Source organism: Oryza brachyantha, chromosome 4 (genome assembly GCF_000231095.2).
Source record: "Oryza brachyantha chromosome 4, ObraRS2, whole genome shotgun sequence".
Taxonomy (NCBI): Eukaryota; Viridiplantae; Streptophyta; class Magnoliopsida; order Poales; family Poaceae; genus Oryza; species Oryza brachyantha.
Genome location: NC_023166.2, coordinates 12,669,120 through 12,691,456, shown reverse-complemented (window position 1 = coordinate 12,691,456; position 22,337 = coordinate 12,669,120). Strand labels below are relative to the sequence as shown.

General features: G+C 43.2%; 4 protein-coding genes across 4 annotated transcripts; 2 read left to right on the top strand and 2 right to left on the bottom strand.

The window, feature by feature from the left end:
• Nucleotides 1-313: 313 nt before the first annotated feature.
• On the top strand, nt 314-3,130 carry LOC102721636. Its single transcript, XM_015836251.2, has one exon. The coding sequence runs from the start codon at nt 388-390 to the stop codon at nt 901-903; it is 516 nt and encodes a 171-aa protein (XP_015691737.2). The 5' UTR covers nt 314-387; the 3' UTR covers nt 904-3,130.
• A 184-nt stretch (nt 3,131-3,314) lies between these two features.
• Nucleotides 3,315-4,490, bottom strand: LOC102706099 (putative protein Brevis radix-like 5). Its single transcript, XM_006653454.2, has 2 exons — nt 4,419-4,490; nt 3,315-4,322 (listed from the first exon to the last, which is right to left on the bottom strand). The coding sequence occupies exons 1-2, from the start codon at nt 4,488-4,490 to the stop codon at nt 3,450-3,452; spliced, it is 945 nt and encodes a 314-aa protein (XP_006653517.2). The 3' UTR covers nt 3,315-3,449.
• Nucleotides 4,491-6,362: 1,872 nt separating this feature from the next.
• LOC102721355 (G-type lectin S-receptor-like serine/threonine-protein kinase LECRK1) lies at nt 6,363-9,020 on the bottom strand. Its single transcript, XM_040523219.1, is given in 3 exon segments — nt 6,363-6,400; nt 6,485-8,885; nt 8,888-9,020. Coding segments are annotated over 2 exon segments (2,409 nt in total). The 3' UTR covers nt 6,363-6,400; nt 6,485-6,609.
• A 5,049-nt stretch (nt 9,021-14,069) lies between these two features.
• Nucleotides 14,070-20,487, top strand: LOC102721069 (beta-glucosidase 13). Its single transcript, XM_006652343.3, has 13 exons — nt 14,070-14,326; nt 14,610-14,679; nt 15,666-15,724; nt 15,888-15,963; nt 16,163-16,240; nt 16,388-16,475; nt 16,939-17,194; nt 17,934-18,049; nt 18,132-18,349; nt 19,059-19,090; nt 19,181-19,283; nt 19,965-20,073; nt 20,189-20,487. Exons 1-13 carry the CDS (start codon nt 14,186-14,188, stop codon nt 20,355-20,357), a joined length of 1,515 nt encoding a protein of 504 aa, XP_006652406.1. The 5' UTR covers nt 14,070-14,185; the 3' UTR covers nt 20,358-20,487.
• The last annotated feature ends 1,850 nt before the right edge of the window (nt 20,488-22,337 follow it).

Here is a 22,337-nt window from a genome sequence, read left to right as displayed (position 1 = left end):
TAATTTTCTCTTTTTTTAAATAGTATAGATATCACATTTAGTGGTGAAGTTACCGTAATATTGGTGCAATTTCGAAGCTTGAAAATTATGAGCCTTTAGAATAACAGTCTTGAAATTGTTCGTGAACTAGACGTGATCACTAGAAAAGAAAGGTTTAAACTAAGGCATGTACAGCTGAGGTATTTTTTTGGTACTTTGTTTTTAAAAATAATAAAAATATTTAAAGAAATAAAACTAATCTATTTTTAAAGTTTGGAAAATCTAATAATTAATGAAGGAAACTGCGAACGCGCAATGTCTAACAAAACTTTATCCTCTCGCCGGGCAAGGAAACCGCCGCCGCGTGTTCCGCTGGCTACGCCGCCTCCGACCTCTCCCGCATCCGCCATGGCGGAGCCGAGAGTCAGAGGCCGAGCTCCCCGGAGCACTGACCCCACCTGGCCGGAGCGGGCGGAGGCGCTGACCCATGTCCTAACCAACCCCTCCCACTCGCCGTCGCTCCACTCGCAGCTTTTCCTCGCGTCCCGCGTGCCGTGCCCGCCCGCGGGCTCCACCTACCCGCCGTTCCTCTGCCCCGGCGCCGGCCTCCTACGGTGGGCGCTCGCCTCCGTGTTCCTTCCGCGCGTCGCCAGGCTCTGCCTCCCTCCGTCGTCGTGGCGCTCCCGGTGCCCCTTCCAGCTCCCGCCGCCGATCGTGTCCTCCATCGGCATCGAGCAGGCGCCGGAGCGGTGGAGCGAGGCGGAGCTCCGGGCTTACGCTCGGCGGCAGCGGGTGCTGAGGGGGCCCATGAGGGCGCGGCCGCCGCACTCCGTCGCGGGGGCGGTGCTCACCATCGTGCCCAACGTCGTCATCGTCGCGGCGGTCATCCGCGAGCTGTTCTGGGTCCGGCCGAACCGCATCTGAGCCATTGAGGTACACCGATGTCCACAGCTGTGATGGGGGTTTCGTGAACTGTGGCACAGTGCATTGTGCGAATGCACTTATCATGATCGTGTATCACGGTAGCAACTTATAGCTGCAAAATGTTCACAACCTGCAAGATTGGGACGCTGTTTTGCAATTGGTCCTCTCTATCCTGGGCTAGATATTGCAAGTGCAGTTTATGTGATTTTCTGATTCTCTCCACGTTGAGGATGTTGTATACTGCTTTAGCATTTGCAAAGCAGTTAAATTAAGAGTCATGAGTCATCTGAATCTTTAACATTTAAGTTGCTGGTACTTGACAACGCAGGCTCCATTATAGCTCAACATAGATTGTATCAGATATTAGTGATTTGGTAATTAGTGCTGCAGTGCTTTGCAACCGTCTGAATTCCTTCTTTATTGAAGCAGAGTAGTACATGAGAGCTATAGATTCATGCTGAAGTACTAGATGCCATGGATATCTCTCTACATATGGAGCGTGCGCTATCTCTTTTCAGACTGTTGATTATTTATGGCGAGGTGCCCACTGGCCACTACTGATGTTGCAATTGGGGGCAGGAGGCACTATGATCTCAAGTTCTCGACAGACAACAGCTCTATCAGGCATCTGGATCGGCTTATGCGTGGAGCCCATTTGGCGAGTCCGCTTGGATGCCGTTGCCACTATCCTTTGCACCATCTTCATATTGAAGGAAGCCTCGTAATTTCCCTCTGCTAGCAAATTGATCTTTTCAGATTGGCATTGGGCAATGGAGCAATGGAGTTGCTGAGCATACACTGCTTCCCTCTCTGATTCTCTAATCGTGAAAATACTATGTATGTTCCTTGAGATGAATTACATTCAGGTCCACCACATATTGTACTGGCTGCTTACTGCTCCTGTCATTGGGCAGATATATTTCTGGGATATGCTACCAAGGTGAATTGGTGAAGTATATCTTGCTGTTTGTGTTGAGGACCAATGCAGTCATGCATTCCTGAATATCCAGTAGAAAAATTTGCTATGTATTGGTTTGGCATACAGCAATTGGACGAAGCACAAAGTTTCTGTCATCTTCCATGTCGAAATCCGCCATTGGATTAATCTCTTGCCATGAGGCAGTTGCTCCTGAGGCGAGTTGGATGAATGGAGGGAGGGAGCGCGGAGCGCCGATCAGGGGGGTGAGGCAGTCTGCTGGTGCAATAACAGTGATCCTGTTGAATCAGAAATCAAAGTGCAGGAGAAGATTTTGTTGTCCATGGATCTGAAGCTGAATACAATATCACAATAGGTGTGGATCGTGAGTTATTCATGCCCTGAGTAGCCAAAAAGATTAATTTGGACTTCAGAGTGCATAGTTGACATGGAACAGAGATGACTCTGAATCATGATTTCTGGCTTTAGCTACGGTTGTGGTGTTCAAGATGATTTTCTACCTAGCTTTTCTGGATTCTAGAAGAGTAGAAGACTGGTTGGAAATGTTTGACGTGTTAAATTTACAAAGGACACCCAAGCAGGTCACTGGAGACCTATGAGTAACTGCATGTTCTTTTCCAGGTTCTTATCTGGCTACCAACTTACCAAGGCAGTAACAATGGCGCCTGTGCCTCACGGTGCAATGTCTCTCGAAGGGCTAAGGAAGGCCACCCTGAATTTATTCCTTCTACAGCGGCTGTCCAATTTCAAGGTGTATTATTCTTGTTCTTGTCTGGGAGGTAGGTCCTTGGCTGTCTAGCTACAGCCCACAAGGCTTTTATTGTAATCAACCTTTTCTTCTTGATGCAAAAGTCAGCGATCTTGCCTGTTCTCTTTAAGTTGGCATGCAAATATCTCAGTTTGGAAGAAGTGCGCATGCATTTGTTTCTGATCAAACCATGTTTGCTCTGTAAATCATTTCGAGTTGAGACCTTTCATTGAAACAAAGAGTTGGAGAGCTCAGAGAAAGTTCAGGTGAAGTTCTGTAAGTACTATCTGTGTAGATTACTTTGGAGAACAATTTGTTGACAAATTTTAGCATGCATGAGAGTCGAGCACGGTGGCGACTCGTGATTTGGCATGACTTCTGAATTCTGCCCATTGATTAGAATCACGCATTTGTGGTGGAAAGGATGCAACACTTTGCGGTTGCCATTCGCCCTCCCGCCTGATAGGAAAACAAGGTATCTCGTCTGCTTTCAAACGCTCGTCACATTTTAAATATTTTTGGCCCTTTTATAATCTTGGTGTTTCCCCCCAAATCTGATAATCACATTAGGCTTCTTTTCTTCATTTATTGTGTTTCAAATATTCGAATGTCAGTTCTTTGCCCGTGTTATCCAGCAGGGCTAGCACAGTGGTAAAAATGCGAAGTAGTACAGAAAAAAAAGGAGTGTACCAATCGGTACAAGAACAACAGTGTAAAAAGGTCGAAACACTTCTGCTGTGTATAAAAAGGTCGTAACACTTCTGCTTTGTTTCCTTCGCAGAAAAAAAATGTAAAAGAAAAAAAAAGAAATTTTGCTTTGTTAGTGATTTCATCGATGAACAATTGAACATGAGTTTTTCTCTACGTCGGACTGTGCTTGGCCTGCGTCGCACTCGCGCCGCCGCCGGCCGCCGTGACGAGGCCGAGGATGGGGGAGCCCACCGTGCTGGCCGACCCGCCCCGACTACCGCTGCCGCTGCCGCTGGACGGGCCGGAGAAGTTGGAGGCCGAATCGGACCCCTGCTGCCGACGCCGGCGGTGGTCGTCGTCCTCGGACTGGCACGGGGTTGCGGGTACCGAGTCGGCGTCGTTGCTGCCGCCTTCCTCGACGGCGTGCTCGGGCTCGGGCTGGACCACGCTGTAGAGCTCGACGATGCTGTCGTAGTTGTCCGCCCACCACCGCTGCGCCGCCCGGTGGCCGTCGAACAGCTCCTCGCTGAACCGTATCCGGCGGAGGTGGTTGGTGCCGTCTGGGCGCGCCACCAGCGTCATCAGCACCCCGGGCTCCGGCTCCGCCACCCACTCGTGATCGCTCTCCTCCTCCTGCTCCTCCGCCGCCGCCGCCGTCGCTGCGGCCGTGGTATGATCCGTGGCCACCACCTCCTCATCCTCCTCCACTCCGGGGCCGTCGTCCGGAGGGCAGCAGCACTTGTCGCAGTGTTCTTGCCTCCTTCCTCCTTGCTCGCCCTTCCGCCGTCGGCGATCATCATCACCACCACCACCACCACTAGTCGTGGCCTCGTGGCCGTCGGCTTCCTGCTGCTGCGCCGGCGCGATCTTGGCGGACGCGGACGGCGCCGCCGCAGCCGCAATGTCCTTCCCCTGCATCTCCAGCTCATCCTCTTCCTCCTCCTCGTTCTCCTCCTCCTGCCGGCTCCCCCGTCTCCGCCGCCGCACCCGCCCATGAATCCCGCCGCCGCCGCCCATCTTCACCTTGAGAGACATGGCCTTCACCTGCACACAACACATGCACACACATACATTCACACCTCCATTCATACGCGCAAGTGACATCAGACGCAACGATAATGGGCGCAGCAGCCGCCGTACATTCCTGGTGAGGTCCCGGATGATTCCGATGGACCTGACCCTGCCGCCGCCGCCATGGAAGCACGCGTGCATCCTCCCTCTGGCCTCTGCTCTGCTCTGCTCTGCTCACCTCTGCTCTGCTCCTCTGCTCATGGGGGCACCTGCGGCGGAAGAAGAAGAAGAAGAAGAAGAAGAAGGCGAAGGCGCAGGCGTGTGGATGATTTAAAATGCGCGTGCGCAGAGCAGCAGAGTATAGCAGGCGGAGGGGGGAAGCACGGAATTAACGGGCGGGACAAACGCGCGGCGCCGGTGCCTCTGCCGCATCCCATCTTCGGCAGAGCGAGGCAAGGCGGCCGGAGCCGGAGGCGCGGCACTAAATGCAGCAGCCATCGCAATATTCATGGCGCGCATTTAGGATTTCGAACCGGTACATGTGCCCTCCAGCTTAGCGGAGCAGGATGCAGGAAGGAGGAGAGTAGTAGTACGCGTTACGCACGCCACGCCACGTACGTACGTGTACGCACGGGTGGTGGATTTCGAATTTTTTACTTCGCCAACTTTGATTTCCTTCTCCGAAAGGTCCAAGAGTAACGTTGCGACACCCGCAGGACAGAGCAGACACGCTGGTGGTAGTAGGAGCAATACAAGATACTGTACCGTACATGTACATCCGAGTTCCAGAAGCGGCACGCCGCGCGTGCGGGCTCCAGAAGCATTGTGGCAGCCAACTTGGGGTTAGTAACCGGCGCGGTAAAAAAAAATATAACAAGGATTAACATGTAGATAAGTAGGATGGGTCGAAGAACTCGGCCGCAACGCCTTGCAAGTTGCATCCGCCCGCCACGCCGGTGCGCGGTGGGGACGGAACGGAGAAGGAAGAGGCCTACTAGACGTTGTGTTGCGGGCTGGCCCAATCACACGCATGGGCTGGATTCTGACGGGCCGAACAAATGGGACGCGCTCATCCGCGAGCGTGATGCGTGCGGCCCATTTAGTCTGTAAAGCGGTGAGCCCATCGCGTGAGTCGAGCGCTTGGGCTTGGAACACGTGTTATTCCAAGAGAGGCCCAGCTCTTCCCTTGCTTGCCAGCCTCCGGAGTCCTCCGCCGGTCGCCGGCGGCGGGCCCTCCGCCTCTGCTTTCCGGCATCGCCCTAGGACCTTCCCCGTGCCCTGTACGGCACCAGGCGCCGCTCGTGAGTCGTGTGACTCGTCCCCTCTGGCGCCGTCGAGAACTCGAGCCGGAACCGCCGCAGTGGAACCGCAAGGGCGAGGCTTGTCTCCCCCCCCCCCAGCCTCCAGGCTGTACTCGGCGGCGGCTGTCATCGCGGTGGTTGTGTTGGCTCTTTCTAGGTACGTCGGCCAGCCGCATCCGAGCATGCGAGCTTGTGCAGTCTCGTAGTTTGTGGTAAGTCCGTGCTTGCATCGTCCTTCTGTATGCTGTTGCCGTGTTGCATATAGTTTGGAGGTGTGAAATGTGATGATGCCATATGCAACGTTTTCTTTGCAAAAATATAAAGCTGTTCCGGAGATTTGCAATATTTTTTTTGTCAACAAAATATAGCGTTTTTCGTTGCAGACTTGCACAGATCTTTGAGTTAGAATTAGTACAGCATTATGACTGACCGGGAGCGAAGAAAATGAAGAGCTTATAAGAAGCAATTGTATACATTAATCATACTCAACTATGTTCTTCTCCGCAGGAAAATCTATAGATTATGGATTATCTGATTTTGTGGTGATTATTTAAGGGTACAAACAAATGATTAACTAGTACAAAGTTGAAAAGTAAAATTTTAAAAAGTATCTGCAGAAACTTTTATATAACTTTTTTTGCAGGGAACACTGTTTAGGAGCTTGGAAAACATGCTGGTGATAATCCATAATCCATGAGTGAAAAAGAACAGGATGGTAAATTGAAAACAGTACCGAAAATAACATTTGTGCGATTAGAAGGAACTTACATGACACCATAAGGCCTTTTGTTATTTAACATAGAGGTATGACTGCAACAATATCTTACAAGTTTCAACAGTTTCAGTACCGAAACATTACTTGTTGGAGTAGTAGATGAGAAGATGATAGCTTACGTTTTTTATGAAAGAAAACAACTGATTCTTGTTGGAGTACATAGCATAGTGCTTAATATATAACTTCTGTGGCTGTAGGTTGTTTAGCACAACATACTGCGTTACTGGAATTCTGGGCGCGGGCATTACTGAAGTGAACTGATATATGATGCAGGGTCAGGAGGCATCGCGATCTCAACAGCACCATCAAGCATTTGTGTCACCTTATGCATGGTAGGTCGCATGGCTGGGTCCTCTTGGATGCACCAAAGTGCTACTGCCAGAAACCTTTGTACCCTCTTAATGTCAAATGATGCCTCCTCATCACCCTCCACTAGTAAATCAATTCTTCCAGAACGATAACAGTCATTTGCCCAGTCAGTAAGTATGTCTCTATCATCATTGGTCATGTCTTTCTCCACATTACGCCTGCAACATACAATTTCTAGAAGGATGACCCCAAAACTGTATACATCCACCTTGGCAGTGATAGCAATGTTCTTGAACCACTCGGGTGCAACATATCCTCTGGTTCCTCGGATTCCTGTGTTTGTTTGTGTTTGGTCCATCCGCAGCAGCTTTGCTAAACCAAAGTCAGATATTTTTGCTGTGAAGTTGTCATCAAGAAGGATATTTTGAGGCTTTATGTCACAGTGGATGATCTGTGTGCTGCATTCCTCATGCAAGTAGAGCAGTCCTCTTGCTACCCCTAATGCAAACTGAACTCGTAGGTGCCAAGATGGCCTGATGGTGTCAAAAAGGAATCCAGTAAGCGAGCCATTTGGCATAAACTCATAAACAAGCAATCTCTCTGCCCCTTCGTTGCAGAACCCTAACAACCTGACCAGGTTTTTGTGAAATGTCCATCCAATGGTCTGGACTTCCACTGCAAACTCCTTTTCAATATCTGGCAAGACCCTGTCAATTTTTTTGACTGCAACATGTGTACCAAGTTGATCTTGTAATTGCCCCTTGTAGACTACCCCAGAACCACCTCTACCAACTTCTTCGGAAAACCCACCTGTTGCCTCATGAAGTTCTTCATAGGTGAAAGATTTCAGAGGAAGTCCCCCAGTGCTAGATGATTGCTTTGGTAGATCTGTCTTCTTGCTTTTCGTTGCAAAATAATTTCGAAAAGTAATGAATAAGACGAGGAGAATGCAGACCAAGAAGAAGCTTCCAAGGAGTAGAGAGCTACCAAGGATCCAATACTTCTTATCTTTCTTCCACTTGATGGAGTTACCATTAAGTTGAGACTGGGAATTGTTGTTCTTGGGCACCTTTAGAAAAAGTGTTCTATCAACTCTACTGTCCATTCTTCCATTAGACATTGGGAGCTTCTTCTTCCAACAGTTTCCGTTGTTAAACACCACGACAGCACAAAAGCAATCTGTCAAGCATAGTTTCTTGCAGTCATCCATCCCAATAGAGGTGAAGTGCTCATAGTCTGCGAGAGGCCAATCTACCCCATTCATTGGGATCAAATCAAATTGATCGATCATTGTTTCTTCATCCAAGTCACAGCTCTGTGGTTGGAAATCTGCTTTGCAGCCTTTGTACTTCTGCACCTGGTCTATGAATGAGTAGTGTGGTGGACATTGGCAATCCACTGTGTCATTTCGGTTCCAGTTGAAGCTGCAGAAGCTGTTGAATCCACATGCACCACTTCCATCTGTGCTTGTGATGATTTCACATATGTTCCTGGGGATGAAGTCCACAATAGTCCACCCTATGTTGTTCCACTTCTTTGCTGCCTCATTCTTTGGGTACACATACTGGCGGAAAACACCGTCTGGATCAAGTGTTGCACGCTGGTAGTAGTCTACCATTGAACCCATGATTGCAGACGTGATATTAATTTCAGCACCATCCTGCAAGGTGAAGTATACCCTTCCGGTTGCACTGAAGAAAAGTTGTGAGCCATTACCAGCTGTGTTGGGGTTCCAATATGAATTATACACATTTCCTGAGGGAACAGCAACTAGATCAAATTCAATGTTTCCATCTTTCACTTGGAGTAGAAATCGGCCATTGGAGTAGCCCGTGGACGTCAGCCGACTGTAGAGTTGAACTTCAGAAAGTGGCCCTTGTGTGGGCAGAATGGTGTCTGCTGGGCTCTCAAAGGTTCCCCACTTTGTAGAGCCATCTGCGCCAGCAAGCACAAAGTTTCCAGTGTCAAGCATGCTAGCATAAGCTGCAGCAGTGACTTGGGGGTTCCAGATCTCATGGCCACCAGGGTCAAGGAGTGAGAGACCATTAGAGCTAAACTGAAGTCGAGAACCAGAAGGCACTACCACTAGGTCTGGTACTTCTGTGTTGGTCTTGGCATACCATGCCAAGGTTTTGTCGATGGTCTTGTCGAACCAGACGGCAAGTATGTAAGAGCTGTTGGCATCGATGAGTCGGAAACCAAATGCAAATCGCCAGAGGGTGAAATCCATGATGAATTCACGCCTTGGGTGGTCAGGACTGAACCCAGGGTGATGTTCTGCTGAGCTTTAGAAGGAGCTATTATGAACACCAAGAAGAGGATAAGGAGGATGAAGGGAGGTTCCATCTTTAACTGTGGTAGTATGAGTTCAGCTGTTCAGGTAACAATGGTGTGCTGCTGCTCAGCTATATCATGGCAGTAATCAGGGGTCTGCTTGAGCTTGACCAGAAACATTGAAGCGACGACTTGGAAATACCAGCAGAGGGCTCCACTGGCAACAAGGGTGAAAAGATAGGTAGAGCTAGATCTACCATTTATTTTGGACCTATAGAACCCCAAGGACCTGCTTGACTAGAAACAATGATGAAATGATGACTTGTAGGCGTACTGGTCTTACCTTATTGGTGTTTCTAACATTATTATTGTTATTATTGTTGTTTTCACTTGCATTTATAGAATGCAAAAATTTGATGATTTGCCATCCCCATTGCGCGTTGGCCCATTCTCATGTCAGTGAAAACCTCCCAAGCACTGTAATGTAGGAGGAAAACAAATATCTAGACAAAGGTACTTGATCATCCTTTTCTGTTTCATTTTCATTATGAGCTGCATATTGGGTATTCTGGTAAAGTTTTTGCAGGGAGGAATTCTGGTAAAATTGCACGATTTTGTTATAGGCTGTAGAAAATTTACAATTTCAAGTCATTGTTAGGCCTGTTCCTACGATAGGGTGAGAAGGGTGGTCGCCCTGGCCCTATGCTAGGAACGGCCTGTATGCACTAATGCATACTTAACTAACATACAAATGATCTAATTCAAGGTCTTTTGAGTTTGTTCTGTACTGGTACATACGGTATTACCACTTGAAAGAGCTAAGCCTTTTCTCACACATTGTGATGGGACCAATGAGGCTTCGTCCAAAAATTTGAATTTTCAATCTTAAATTTAGAATTAATTTTAAGGTTTTTTTTACTAAAGCCTATTTTCCAGCATTAGTTTTTAGATTGCTAAGAATACATATATAAAAATTTTATTTACAAATTATTATTTATTTACAAATATGTCATTTAGCTTTTTTTCATAAAAAAGCCAAATAATCACCCCTATTTAGTTCGTGTCATGCTAATGCTGATTCATGATGGACCTAACTAATGTAAGCCGATGGGATGCAAACACCAGAGGATGATGTTTTGTACTCCCTCCATTGAACTAGAAATGCGAACTTGTTTGGGGACAGAGGAAATACTGGACTTTTGATTAGCTTAATTTACCGGTGAAATTTTTATTGTAGTTACAAGGAAGTGAATCATCCACATTTTTTTTATAATATCAAGCGATTTATATTGTCCAAAAGTTTTGCAGCTCAGTTGAAGTCAACTAAAATAGATAGAGAAAATGGTCCAAATTCAGTTTTTGCAAGCCCCTGACGTAAAAAATGTGAAATATCGTTAGGTTTCTGGAACATAATGCGACGCTTTTGTGGGCCATTTATTTCTAGAGAAATCAGGAACGGCCAGTCTATAACCGTCTAAAAGAAGCAAAGATGCAGAGCATCTGGCTAGTCTCGAGTATAAATATGAATTATGAATATGAATATTTGATTGATGCTTCGTCCCCAGAGAACAGGTAAACTATAAAGTCTTTGTCTAGATTGCCACTGGAGTCTGGAGACATGGACAATGCTGATACAGAGGCTTCAGCCTCCAGCTACCACGTACCGACTGTAACAAACTGGGTGATTGCATCTGTCCAGAGATATGGACCACGCGATGGGGGAAGAGATTGACACCTGCACTGTTGCTGCCGTTTGTTTCAGGGCGAGAGCAACCAAACAACCAACTTTTAGATAGAATGTTTGATCTTTTATCTTATTTAAATTTTTTTTATAATTATTATTATTTATTATTATTATTATATAACAAAACATAAATAATACTTTACGCGTGACTTTTTTAAACTTTTAATAAAATTTTCAAATCCTGTCAAAGCTCGACATATAAAACTCATAAATTCATTTTTATTGGGACGGAGTAGTACCTGATTAGATAGCAGCAAAAATTACACGTGTCAATCATAAATATTATAATAAGTATACATCGTAATAGAATTTTTCAAGACAAATTTATATCTATCACTTTTTACAAGTTAAGCATTTGAGAGTTAGGCTGAGTTTAAGGGGAGGGAAAAGGAGAAGAGAAGAAATGTAAAACGACGTAGGAGTAGATCATTAGTGCATAATTAATTAAGTATTAATTATTTTAGGTTTAAAAAATGAGTTAATATGATTTTTAAAAGTAACTTTTCTTATATATTTTTTTGCAAAAATATATTATTTTACAACATGTGGTGATAAGAATCTATTTGTAAAATAAGTTATTTATCTTTGACCCTTCTAAGTGCCTACCTATAAAATTAACTATTTATAAATAGATGCTTAGCACTAGTCTCTTTTGTCTTTTGATCCCCTCGCCTTATAAACCAGCGTGACTCAGCTACTGCTAAGGGCAAGGGTGTCGACAACACTTTGTTGTCACCGGAAGTTGAACTTCGGCATCGATTACCATGAGATCGAGACAAGTGTTCATTCCTAGGCTAAGTTTTTCTTACTGTCTATTTTAAAATAAGTTTTTGAAAAGTGTAAAAAAATAAAAATCTAAGACCACCTAGCCTCTATGTGGGGGGAAATAACTATTTGCCACTCAATCAACGTGCTTATCTCAAATGTCACTCTTATCTTGTATTTGTCATTACAAATTTATTATTGAAGTGAGAAATGTTCCTACTTTTTACCAAGCATTTTTCCTATTCTTAAGGAGGTATCACGAGGTACCATTATTTTCTATGTAAAATTTGGTACCTCTTGGTACTACAAGGTACCAAATTTTACATAGAAAACAGTGATATGTCTTGGTACCTTCTCAACGATGGTAAATTGCTCCTTTTCACCACTTTTACTTATGTGGCACGATAAATAAGAGTGACAGCATCGATAAGTGGCATGTAATGTCTATTTTATCCCTCCCTTCCACTCATATATCTCTTTTCCTTCTCCAATTCTAGTAGAAGATGGTTGGTGCCATTGTAGCAACCACTTTATCTTCTCGCCACAAACCCAGTCTAATGTTCTCTAGCTCTTCCATGACTATGTCTTTTCGGCGGCGATAGTTGCCTTGTAGTTGAGGGTTCGAGGACTGCCTGTTTGACGAATCATCATCATCTTCATGGTGACGATGGACGTTGGTATGACAATGGGCCAATAGAAGAAGCACTGGTTGGTGGCGTAGGTGGTCATAACTCCTTGCGCTCTTGGGCTCCCGTGGAGTATATGGCCAAGTCCGTTGTTGCTGGCGATGACGATGAACTCGCCTCTTTGGTCTTCAACAACTAGCGAGGACGAGGGAGCTAGCGATGAGCATGAAGAGTATGTCACACTCGAGAGGAAGGGAGGCCACCCTTGGTATGCAAAGCTGGTGGTCAATGCCGTAAGTGGTTGAAGGTCCTCACTTCTTATACTCTGGAATTACAGGGCTAAACATGATGTCATCGACAACGGTGACGAACTTACTTCTTCCAACTCTAATGGATCGATGATGATGAGGTAGCTGATGAAGAGATGTGGGACGCTAGCAAGGAGCAGAGGGAGAGAGGAGGGGTGCTCGAGAGGGAGGAGAAGAGGCCACCGATGGTAAGCGGCACCAGTGGTTGGTGGTTGGTAGCGTGGGTGGCGGCAGCTCCTTGCCTTCATAGGGAGAGGGTATGGTCCTGCCAATGTTTAGGAGGTCAACCACTGCATGGAGTTGTCTTTTCTCTTGTGCATCCAAGGGAAAAACACACATATTTTTCGGCATATTTCATCCTGGTAGTTTGATCTTTCGTGTCACGTCAGGAAAAGTACCAAAAAGTCACCCCTATCTTTTCGCCGTACCGATAGCACTTTCGGCTTACATATGGTCGTATGTTATCATTCAAGCTCTACCAACTCATACAAGCAGTTGATCTCACACAACAATCAGAAGGCTCGACGCGGTGATCATGTGCAGGGATGCATGCCAATGTCAGTTCGGTTCTTTCGATCATAGCCTAAAGAGTAATTTTACAGTCTTTGAGTAGGTACTGAGAGATACCAAAATTTTAGTATAAAATTTAGTATCTTCTAATACATAAGGTAGGTATCGAGAGATACTAAATTTATATTAAAAAAATGATACCTTCTAATATCTTCTCAAGTACCATGAAATTGCTCTAGCCTGATAGCCAGCCGCTGGTTAATTCTCCTGCTCATCCTCGCGTCTTGCCATTTCACCGAGTGGCTCTCGCTGTCACTGAGCGATCGACGCTGACGGCAGGTAGGTACGTCGCGATGCTGCCGGCCGGACGGCCTGCTAGATTTCGCAGCCCGTCCAGATGGTTGCTGCAAAGTGCAGATAAGGTTCCTTCCACCAACTTGCAGCATCTGATGGCTACTGAGAGAAGCATCCGGCCAGTTCATTAGGAACAACAAACAAAGATCCAGTGAGTACTCTGCCAAGAGCAAGAACAAACAAACAACGATAGTTGGCGAACTGCCAAGAGCAAGAATAGAGGTAAGAATCATCTTATCAGCACCGGCGGGTGCAAAGACTGGAACGAGTTCGTCTCCTTTAATTTCCTTTTTCTTTTGTAAAAAACAAATGGTTAAACATTTAAGCAGTCGCTTGTGTGAGGCAATCTCTCTCTCTCTTTATCTTTCACATCATCTCATCCTTTTATTTCTGCTTATACTTATAAACCAAAATTTAAATTTTCAATCCTATATTTATGGGGCTTTAAAAAAAATCTTAAATTTAGAGTTAATTTTGAGTATTTTTTGTCGAAGTTTATTTGCTAGCCTTGACTTTTAGATTACTAAGATTATGTATATAAAAATTTTATTCACAAATTATTTTTCATTTACAAATATGTCCTTTGACTTTTTTCATAAAAAAACAAACAACCACCCTTTTGAGTGCAGGCAAGCTCATATTATTAGCCAATAAGTTTGCATGCAACCTGCCAAATGATGTAACTAGTCTTCTACATTTTTTTTTCTTCTGGGTCTCTGTCATGATGGTCAATAATCACCACTCTTCAGTGCCATTCCAATTTCCACACAAGCATGGGCATGATCCGGAAATAATGTGGTTTTACCCAGCACGAGCATATACAATATGGGATGCTAGCTGCTAAGTTGAGCTGGCCTGACGGCCTGTGCAGCCATCTATATCTCTTCCCGTCTCTGGGTCAGTTGGTCACACACACTTCCCCAGGCTCCCATGGCGGCTGCAGGGGCAGTGGTGATGCTCAGTGGACTTCTCCTCCCTTTCCTCCTGGCTGTCGCCTCCGGCGAGCCGCCGATCAGCCGGAGAAGCTTCCCTGAGGGGTTCATCTTCGGGACGGCCTCGTCGTCGTATCAGGTTAAGCTTCCAATGCCCTTCCATATATTCTTGCAGTAGAGAGAGCTTCCATGCAATTGCTACCGAAAAAAAAAAATTCAGTTCTTTGCTACTCTCAAGAACAATGTTACAAGTCGGAACATGATCAGAAAAATGACAGATACAAGAATTCTGCTGAATAATTGCTCGAAATTTACAGATAGGAATTGCATGGCCTGGTCCAATAAGCATTCGAGTGCCAATTTAACTGTGTCTTTGTTTTGGTCTGACATCTGAAGAGCTGGCCGTTGCTTCACACATGCAGTATGAGGGCGGTGCAGCGGAAGGGGGCAGAGGACCAAGCATCTGGGACACATTCACGCATCAGCACCCAGGCATGTTAATTACGTCTCTGGTTGTCATGCTAAACATCAGTACAATTTTGTGTTAATCAAGCTCTAGGTGTAATTTATATATGCCGCGAGAAAAATATCAGTCGTATTTAGCAAACCCAACTACTTCAATCATTTCTAGGTGTTAAGATTTTCAAATTTTTTTTTCGGATACCATGCATATAAATATGGTATTGTAGATAGAAGATGTCTGGTTGTCTGGCCATATTTTTTTTTTGTACAAGTCGGTGGATTTTGTTTACAACTGGAATGTCCAATTGCCACTGACGGTGATCCGTCAATGTCTTATCGATCATGGTGACTCGTGAGTATATTGAATTGTGAGGAAGATTTTGCGCTTGCTATGATAATTCATCGAGTATATCTTGACCAAGTAATCCAATCATGTTACACTCCTTTTATCTAAGACTAAGACTGTTTAGTTTCTAATTTTTTTTCTAAAAACATCACATTGAATCTTTGCATAACTAAATGGAGTATAAATATAGATGAAAAATAAACTAATTACATAATTATGAGAGATATCGTGAGACGAATTTTTTTAGCCTAATTAACATATGATTAGCCATAAGTGCTACAGTAATTCCACGTGGCCACATGTGCTAATGACGAATTAATTAGGCTTAAAAGATTCGTCTCATGGTTTCCATACGAGCTGTGAAATTCGTTTTTTCATTCGTGTCTAGAAAACTCTTCCGACATCTAGTCAAACGTACGATATAACACCGAAATTTTTTTCCCAACTAAACACCCATCATAATCCCAATTCAGACGTTTAATCAAACAGTCACCATCTTATCTTGTCCGCGCATTGGTTGCTGCATACAAATAACAAAATAAGCGTTGAATTCTTGGCCTATCTGGGTTGTAGTGTAAAAGATTATCTAAAGGGCAATGATTGGTGTAAATGGCAAGAAACAATAGACAATAAAACATTAATTTTTATTGACAATTCTTTGATTTGGCAGATAAGATAGCTGATAGAAGTAATGGGGACGTGGCTGCGGATTCCTACCATCTATACAAGGTAGTAGCAGTTAGCAATTTTGAAGTAGAAATTTAAAAACATGCCCTGAGTTGTTTTAGGTTGTTCTATGCAGCAGGAGATAATCTCTTCAAATTTTAATTCCAACTTTCTTTTCAAAAAACAAATTAGTACTTATCCATATGGACCTGCAAAAACTGTGCAGGAGGATGTGCGCATCATGAAGGATATGGGAATGGATGCATACAGATTCTCCATCTCATGGACAAGAATTCTTCCAAGTGCGTGGCCATATCTTTCTGACCTTTTATCAACAACTATACCTAATGCAATGCACTGTCATAGACCTATCAAAAGACAGCTCTCGTAGTCTCGTTTGTCTGAATTTGATCTCTGATTTGCTCTGAATTACGAAAATTTCCATATTTCTGTCAATGCAAGTTGACCCCACCATACATTGAAATCTCACTGTCATGGCAGATGGAAGTCTGAGCGGTGGAATCAACAAAGAAGGCATCACGTATTACAACAATTTGATCAATGAACTATTATTGAAAGGTATGCCGTATGAGTGTCTACTCTTCCGTGTTCTTATCTGAAAAAAATTCTTCAGAGTTAAGTTTCCAGTTCAGTGGTGACATGCAATATGCGTGGACCATTATAATTTTTTTTTTCAAGATGCAAAGTAATCTTATACACTTGTAGGGGTGCAACCATTTGTTACCCTTTTCCACTGGGACTCGCCACAGGCACTAGAAGATAAATATAATGGATTTCTTAGCCCTAATATCATGTAAGTCCATAATTTGTCAGTACCTTTTTCTTCTTAAATATATGAGTAGTTAAACCTGATTAAGTTGAATTGGAAATTAACAAAGTTAACAATCATAAACTCAGTAAGATAGGGGAGTGTTATTGTACTAAACATGTGATTCAGCTAAAATATTGATAAAATCATAGTGCATAGCACTAAAACATCCAATAATTCAATTTCAACACCTTTTTGTACCCCCCACCCCCACCCCCCCCAAAAAATCCTAGTGCATAGCACTAAAAAAAACTGGTGAATACTGTTTACTGAGATTGATCACAGGGAAAACTGAGAAATTTTTCCTTTGTACATGATTGAGAATCCATGTTTATCCCTAACATCACCCAAAAATAGCACCTTACTGTATATTTTCAGCTAAAACATCTCAAGTTGTCGCGAAAAAAGTTGCTGCTAAAAGTTACTGACCTGTGAACAACTGTTGCAGAAATGACTACAGGGACTATGCTGAAGTCTGCTTCAAAGTGTTCGGTGACAGAGTGAAGCATTGGATCACCTTCAATGAACCTTTGAGCTACTGCGTTGTGGGTTATGCATCTGGCACATTTGCACCAGGCCGCTGTTCTCCCTGGGAGCAGGGAAATTGCAGTGTTGGAGATTCAGGAAGGGAGCCTTACACTGCATGCCATCATCAGCTACTTGCTCACGCGGAAGCCGTTCGGTTGTACAAAGAGAAATATCAGGTCAGCTGAAAGAATCCCTCAAGCACTTGCAATTCATCCATGATAATGATTTTGATAATCCAGAATGTTTTCTTTCTTGCATTTATTTTCAGTTCGGTCCTGGTGGTAGATCTGTTGTTAGTACAGCCCTTAGGCAATTGGAGTGCTTTAGTAACTGCAGTGTTCTACATACGCATAGAGTAATGTGTCGTTTGAAGAAAGTAATGCAATTTACGTACTACTACATAATTGCCTATGGACAACTCTCCGGTGTATTTTACTTGATGTATTATACTATTAGTAAAAAAATATTTTTTTTACTTTGTTAATTACTTGATTAGCATTATTTTGTAATTTTGTTTTTTTCAATAAAGATCACAACAAAAGGACGATATTGTCCCTTCAAATTTCTGCTACACCTAATATTTTTGATAGTATAATTTAATCACAGCCGTCCGATAAAAATAGAATTAAATTCTATTAGCAGTAAAATACACTGGAGTCAGCCCCAAATCTTATACATTGAATACTTTTGAGTCCAAACATAACGTTTGTACATATGCTTTACTTAATTACTTTCTAATTATAGTCTTATGGAATGAATAAAAACCATCGCTGTACATGCACATCGAACTCAATAAAAACTGCATTCAAGAAAAGAAGAGGCAGAATACACTGTCATGTTTCCCAAAATCAAAAGATTTGGGTCCAGCATTCACACAGCCTTGCACTTGAATAATAAAACGCTTGTCCAATTCAGGTCTTACAAAAGGGGAAGATTGGGATAACTTTGGTCTCGAACTGGTTCATTCCCTTATCCCGCTCCAAATCCAGCATCGACGCTGCAAAGCGTGCTCTAGACTTCATGCTTGGATGGTAAATTCTCTTGACACATAATTTCAACATCTATTCAAGTTTGAAACCAGGCAGAAGGCACTGACTCTGACTTCTCTTGTAGGTTTATGGATCCCCTGATTAGAGGTGAGTACCCCCTAAGCATGAGAGAGTTAGTTGGGAGTCGCCTGCCGCAGTTCACCAGGGAACAGTCTGGTTTGATCAAGGGAGCATTCGATTTTATTGGACTTAATTACTACACCTCAAACTATGCCGGTAGCCTTCCTCCATCAAATGGCCTTAACAACAGCTACAATACTGATGCTCGAGCTAATCTTACCGGTGAGTCAAAAAGAGCCAACGAATTTGTCGGTCTGGTTTAAATTCACAATGTTTGGCATGAAATTTACTAAGACTGGAGCAATTTTTGCAAGCATTTAGTCAGCTCATATCATAGCTTCTGTTGCATAAATGTTACCTCAAGTCAACTCTGTTTTTCTCTCGGTAATATCCCTAAAAACATTCATGCTTTGAGATTTGCTCCGGTCCAACAAAAATACCTTGAGATACTAGTACTTTGAGGTACCAAATCATTTCTCACTATTAGATCTAGCTAAGTAGGATATGCACTGTTAGATCCAATGATTAAAAATTATTTGGTACCGTAAGGTACCGGTACCTCGAAATACTTTTTATTGGACTAAAACAAATCTTCTTTTCTTAAATTAGTTTGTGCACAAGTCAACATACACACTGGATGCATTATCAAACAATGGGTAATCAACATTATTGCTTCGTCAATACTACCTCCATTTTATAATATAATATGTTTGACTTTTTTAATTTCATCGTTTGATCATTTGTCTTATTCAAAAATTTAGTACAAATATAAAAAATAACAAGTCGTGCTTAAAGTTCTTTTGTTAGTAAGTCACAAGCAAAATAAATGATATTTCTATAATTTTTTATATAAAACAAATAATCAAAAAAAGTCAAACATCTTATATTATAAAACGGAGGGAGTATATGCTAACCTTCCAGATTATGCCAGCTGTTCGAAATGGAGTCCCCATAGGTCCTCAGGTAACTCCATACTCTATCCTCCATACACAATAAATTTACAGCTAAATAATTCATGTGAGGTATTGAATTCTGCAAATAACATGTACGTAGGCTGCTTCACCTTGGCTTTTCATCTATCCTCAAGGGTTCCGTGAATTGGTACTTTATGTTAAAGAGAAATACGGAAATCCTACTATATACATCACTGAAAACGGTAAGTTCCAGTGAACATGTTATCCATTGTCTCAGTAACTGATAGTACCACTGTAACACAATTCCAACTTTGCAATGAATCCGTCTCCGGTGTTTCAACTGTCAGTAGAATTTAACCAACACCGTTAATCTATTTTTATCAGATGACTATGATTAAATTATACTACTAACAATATTAGGTGAAGTAAAAATTTAAAGGGGCAATATCATCCTCTTTATTGTTATCTTTATTGCCAAAAAACAAAATTATAAAATATTACTAATCAATTAATAAACAAAGTACAAAAATACTTTTTTAATCAATGACTGAAATTAGTTCTACTATTATACTGGTAGTATAATACTACTAGTAGAATATACCAGAGAGAGACCCAAACATATAAGAGCAATGCTTCGGTGCATTTTACTGGTAGTATTATACTACCAGTAGAACAAATCTCATCCATTGATTAAAAATGATAATTTAGGATCACAATAAAAATAACGATATTAACCCCTTAAATTTCTACTACACCTAATATTGTTGGTAGTATAATTTAATAATAGTCGTCTGATAAAAATAGATCAACGACGTGGATTAAATTCTACTACAAGTAAAATACACCGGAGTCAGCCCTAACATATAAATACTCTCTTCCCCTAAGTGTTAATAAATCCTACCGACTGTCCTATGCATCTTAAGGTGTTGATGAATTCAACAACAAGACCTTACCACTCCAGGAAGCCTTGAAGGATGACACCAGGATAGAGTACTACCACAAGCACCTTCTTTCCCTGCTAAGTGCTATAAGGTCTGAACATCGATCATACACTCATTTTTTGATTTGATCAGAGAAGAGTGCTTCAGATGCCCAGAACTGCTAGTTTTCAACGCCATTACTCTACTCCATATGCATTTCTTCACAGGGACGGAGCAAATGTGAAGGGGTACTTTGCATGGTCGCTGCTTGACAACTTCGAGTGGTCGAACGGCTACACAGTTCGGTTTGGGATAAACTATGTGGATTACAACGACGGAGAGAAGAGGTACCCCAAAAAGTCAGCCCATTGGTTCAAGGAATTCCTCCAGAAGTGATGAAAATGGAAAAAAAAGAAAAAACATGTAAAAGAGTTGGATGAATTGCCTTCCCATTGATCTGCAAAGAGTACACATATGTCACATACATGAGCCAGGTATAACTATAAGAATTACAAGTGTCAGTAAATACTCCCTCCAATTTTCTTATTTGATATCATTGAATATTGGATATACGTTTGGCTGTTTGTTTTATTCAATTTTTTATTGGAAATATGCAAAATTACAAGTCAAGCTTAAAATTTATTTAGTGATAAATTAAATTATAATAACATAACTAATAATTATATAATTTTTATAATAAAATGAACTATCCCCAAAAATCAACTACATCAAATTAAAAAACGAAACGAGTAATTACTACCAGTAGACCTCTCTTCACTGAAGTCGGAGCCACCGGCCAGGGTGCACGTTCCAAGAGAACGGCCCATGCGCCATATAGCCCAGTTCGGTTTGTCCACGCTCGCGGCCCATCTCCGGCATCCAGATACACAAGCCCTGTGTGCTGGAATGGAATGGGCCGGTTCACCTGCACGTACGGCTAATTTTTTGAATTTTATTTCTTAAATAATATACAAATTTAATTTTGTATTTCAAAAAAATCACAAAACTAACCTCCTGCCGCCCTCTAGGAGGACGGAAAGGTAACGTGGCAAATGGACGCTCGGATGCGAGGGACGGCCAGAAACGGCGCACAACAAATTTTACATTTAGCCCCTTCCCGCTCTCGGGTTAAATGTAAAATTGCCGTGCCACAAGGAATTTTGTTATTTGTCACGGTTTGATACATATATGTATAACATATTTAATTGTTCGATCACATGTAGTAACTTGGCTGAGTGGTCATCGTCTCCTTCTCCTATCCAGGAGACCAGAGGTACATTATACATATATGTATCAAACCGTGGTTAAATTAAAAAATTTTGAGCGGCAAGGCGAATTTTACGTTTACCACGGGTAAACGTAAAATTTGCCGTGCCGCCGTTTCTGACCATCTCGTGCGTCCGAATGACCGTTTGCTACGTCACCTTTCCGCTCTCCTAGAGGGCGACAGGATGTTAGTTTTGTGATTTTTTAAATGCAAAATTAAAAATTTAAATTATTTAATAAATAAAATTCAAAATTCAAAAAATTCACACCGCCCACTTATTACTTCTCTCTCCGGTTCACGGCGTCACTCTCGCTCGACGACGACTCGGTGGCGCTCGCGCGCCGCCTGGAACCGGAAGCCTCGCGCACGGACGCGGCCGGATCGCCACCGCCCGCGCCTTCGTCCTCGCATGGTGCAGCGCAGCGCATCACTTCATCAGCGTCAGCGTGCTGTCTGGTCTCGTCTCGTCTCGTCTCCTCCGCGCGCAGCACGCTGAACGCTGCCGCGGCCGGTTCAACTCGCCGCGTCACTCGTATCCGTCGGGTGGAGCCCAAGCTTAGCACGATCGATGCTAGTTGGACATGATGTTACACCGTGACAAATGCTGATTGATCGAGATGTCATGGATCATCGGCGTAATAAAATAAAATATTATATACATATTTTTAACGATAGAAGTAAAGACTAAAAAATAAATTATAATACCAAAATCTCAAAATTAATTTTACATGAGCAAACTACAGCCGTGGTCTCTCTCATCTGTCTCTCCTCAGACCAAGTTCAGGTGAAACAGTGCAAGAAATAGCCTAGCGTACGATACTTTTCGTAAAACAATGTGTATGACGCGAACGGAAGGAAGGAACACATACGATCTGTTTCGGTGTTGACGTAGACGACGGAACGACGACGCGCGTGCTACTCGGACTGTGATCGTACACGGATTATATAAGGACTTTCGTACGGACAGCGAGACTCAACAGTATAGCACTAGCCGCCGATAGACATATATAGCGAGTTGAGCGCAGCCGGCATGCGTCGTGCGCCATGCCTCGCTGGCCGTCGCTTGGTAGCTACTCCAGCTTAGGTAGGTCGAGGCCAAAGCAGTGCAC